At 33.8% G+C, this 2,163-nt stretch overlaps 1 protein-coding gene across 1 annotated transcript in view; it reads left to right on the forward strand.

The window, feature by feature from the left end:
• The window catches only part of ARPP21 (cAMP regulated phosphoprotein 21), a 155,968-nt gene that overhangs the window by 78,847 nt on the left and 74,958 nt on the right, over positions 1–2,163 (forward strand). Inside the window, exon 11 of the mRNA XM_011355055.1 lies at positions 904–941. Within this exon, the coding sequence (XP_011353357.1) occupies positions 904–941 (38 nt within the window). The remainder of the gene's footprint in view (positions 1–903; positions 942–2,163) is intronic.

Consider the following 2,163-nt stretch of genomic DNA (forward strand, 5'->3'; position numbering starts at 1 on the left):
ATATATTTATGTTTAGAAACACAATACTTTGAAAATAGTTTTATGTTAATTCCTAAACAGTCTCTGTATTTTAGGACCATTGAACCATATTTTGTTGAGACTTCTCTTTTCTGTTTGTTAAATTTTAATTTGGTCTGCCTTTCTCCCAGATGTAATGATGATGGATTTTATCTTCCCTACATTGTGTATTAAACACAAAATAGTAGAGAAATGAATGCTACAGGAATAGAAGCTAAGAAGTCAGTTGGTTTTCTGTGTGAAAAACTAAGAAATCTTAGATGGAATGTGACTTTTTTTTTTTTTCTGATTAGCTTCATTTTGTTTTCACTTGTCTTCTACCCTTCTCCCCTTAAGATCAATTGATGGCATCTCTTCAGTTTTGAGAGTCTTGCAGTCAATCTATTTATTTCGTGAGCGTTTATCATTGCGGAGTAATAATTGTAGGATTGTGGCTCTGCGGCTCTCCCATCCTCAAGTGGATCATGCCAAGCTTGCATGCTCTGCCTTGATCTGAACCTCTCATTTTGGCTCTTTTTGGTGGCTGCATCTCCGCAGCCCTGGAGGAAACCTCTAGCTCAGGATACGAGGGTCACACGTTCCTCCAGCAGTTTCATTCACAGTATCTCTCTCCTGACCTTGATTCTGAACGGGTTAAATCTGTTGGAAACCTGGAGATGCTCTGAGGGAAAGGACTGTGTGCTGCATGAGAATAATTCCACTTTTAACTCTAACCTATTTTTTCCCCCTTTTTTTTTTCTTTTTTTTTTCTTTTCTAAAAACAGTACATATTTTTCTTAATTCCTTTCTCCTTGGAGGAGAAAAGTAGTTTTAAAATCAGGCAAGGATTTGGGATCCCTCAGCATATCCAGAACGTCTGATACAATGCCTTTTTTTATTTTTCAGTCAGTTTGCTCCCAGGAAAGCCTTTTTGTGGAAAACAGGTAAAACAAAATTTGCTTTTTCATGTCTTTAGAGGAATAAATTCTGTCATGTGTGTCCTGTATATTCATAGATATATATATAGATATAGATATATATATATCCCATATATAAGTGCGTGCTTGAATATATGTATAAATAAATACATATATCTATGCGAACACACATATATATGCACACATATATGTTATTTAGCATGTCTAAAAATTATTTAATTGGGGGAAAAAACTTCTCTCAGTAACTTCCAAACATGAGTTTAAATATTTTTCTTATTTAAAGTCTCAACTCCTGGTTTTTTCAAAGGCGTGATTTCCATCACCTGTGCCAGGCGTTAAACACTGAGACCACACAGGAACTTGCAGTTTCATTGGCTTATTGAATAGGCTGCTAAAAGTACTTGTATATTTGGTATTATTAGCCACTTCTCGTGCCCTGTAATTGTGTGTAGCTATGCAAATAATAATTTAATAATATTGTTTAAATTTCTTATTCTAAATGATCTATCGGTCTTCACAAAAGTCCTAACTTTGAAATCTTATTTAAACTGGTCTGAATTATGCAGTACACCTGGCTTGGGAGTTAGCAGGGGGAGGTGATTGTGATGAAATGAATAGGTTATAAAATTTATATACCTTTTTTAAATAGTTCTAAACTGACATAGGTATGAAAAATGCTCCACTGATTTAATTACAGATTTTTAAGGGAAATTAAGAGATTTCATATTTGCTGTACTAATTACATTAAAGATGCTTCATAATGGGCAACTTGGAATGGAAATATGGTATCCATTAAAAATGTTGTGGTTTATTTTATTTCAGGTGTCGGCTTAATAGGTGCCCGCATAAAATTGGTTAAAAGGGAGGTTGTTTGATTAAATCCCAGTACTTAGAGAAAGTTTAAACTGGGCATTAGAAATGATTGGTGGAAAAAAAATGCCATCATTCATATTAGCAATTAGAAACCTTCAAGTAACTAAGTCCTTCATCTGAATAGACTTCTTTTAGAAGAGATGAAATTGGAAAACAAATCTACATTAGGCATTCAAAAATGACCTTAAAAATCCATGCAGAGTCAGAGAAGGATTCTTTATTTACAGTAAAGAATCCATGAGCAGTAACATCTTAAGGATGATTCTGAACCATTCCAAAATTCTATATCCTTACTCATAAGATTAAGTGAACATCTATTATTTAATGGGAAATCTTATTCCCTAGTCTTCTAGCC

The sequence above is a fragment of the Pteropus vampyrus genome, unplaced genomic scaffold (genome assembly GCF_000151845.1).
Source record: "Pteropus vampyrus isolate Shadow unplaced genomic scaffold, Pvam_2.0 Scaffold1, whole genome shotgun sequence".
Classification (NCBI taxonomy): Eukaryota; Metazoa; Chordata; class Mammalia; order Chiroptera; family Pteropodidae; genus Pteropus; species Pteropus vampyrus.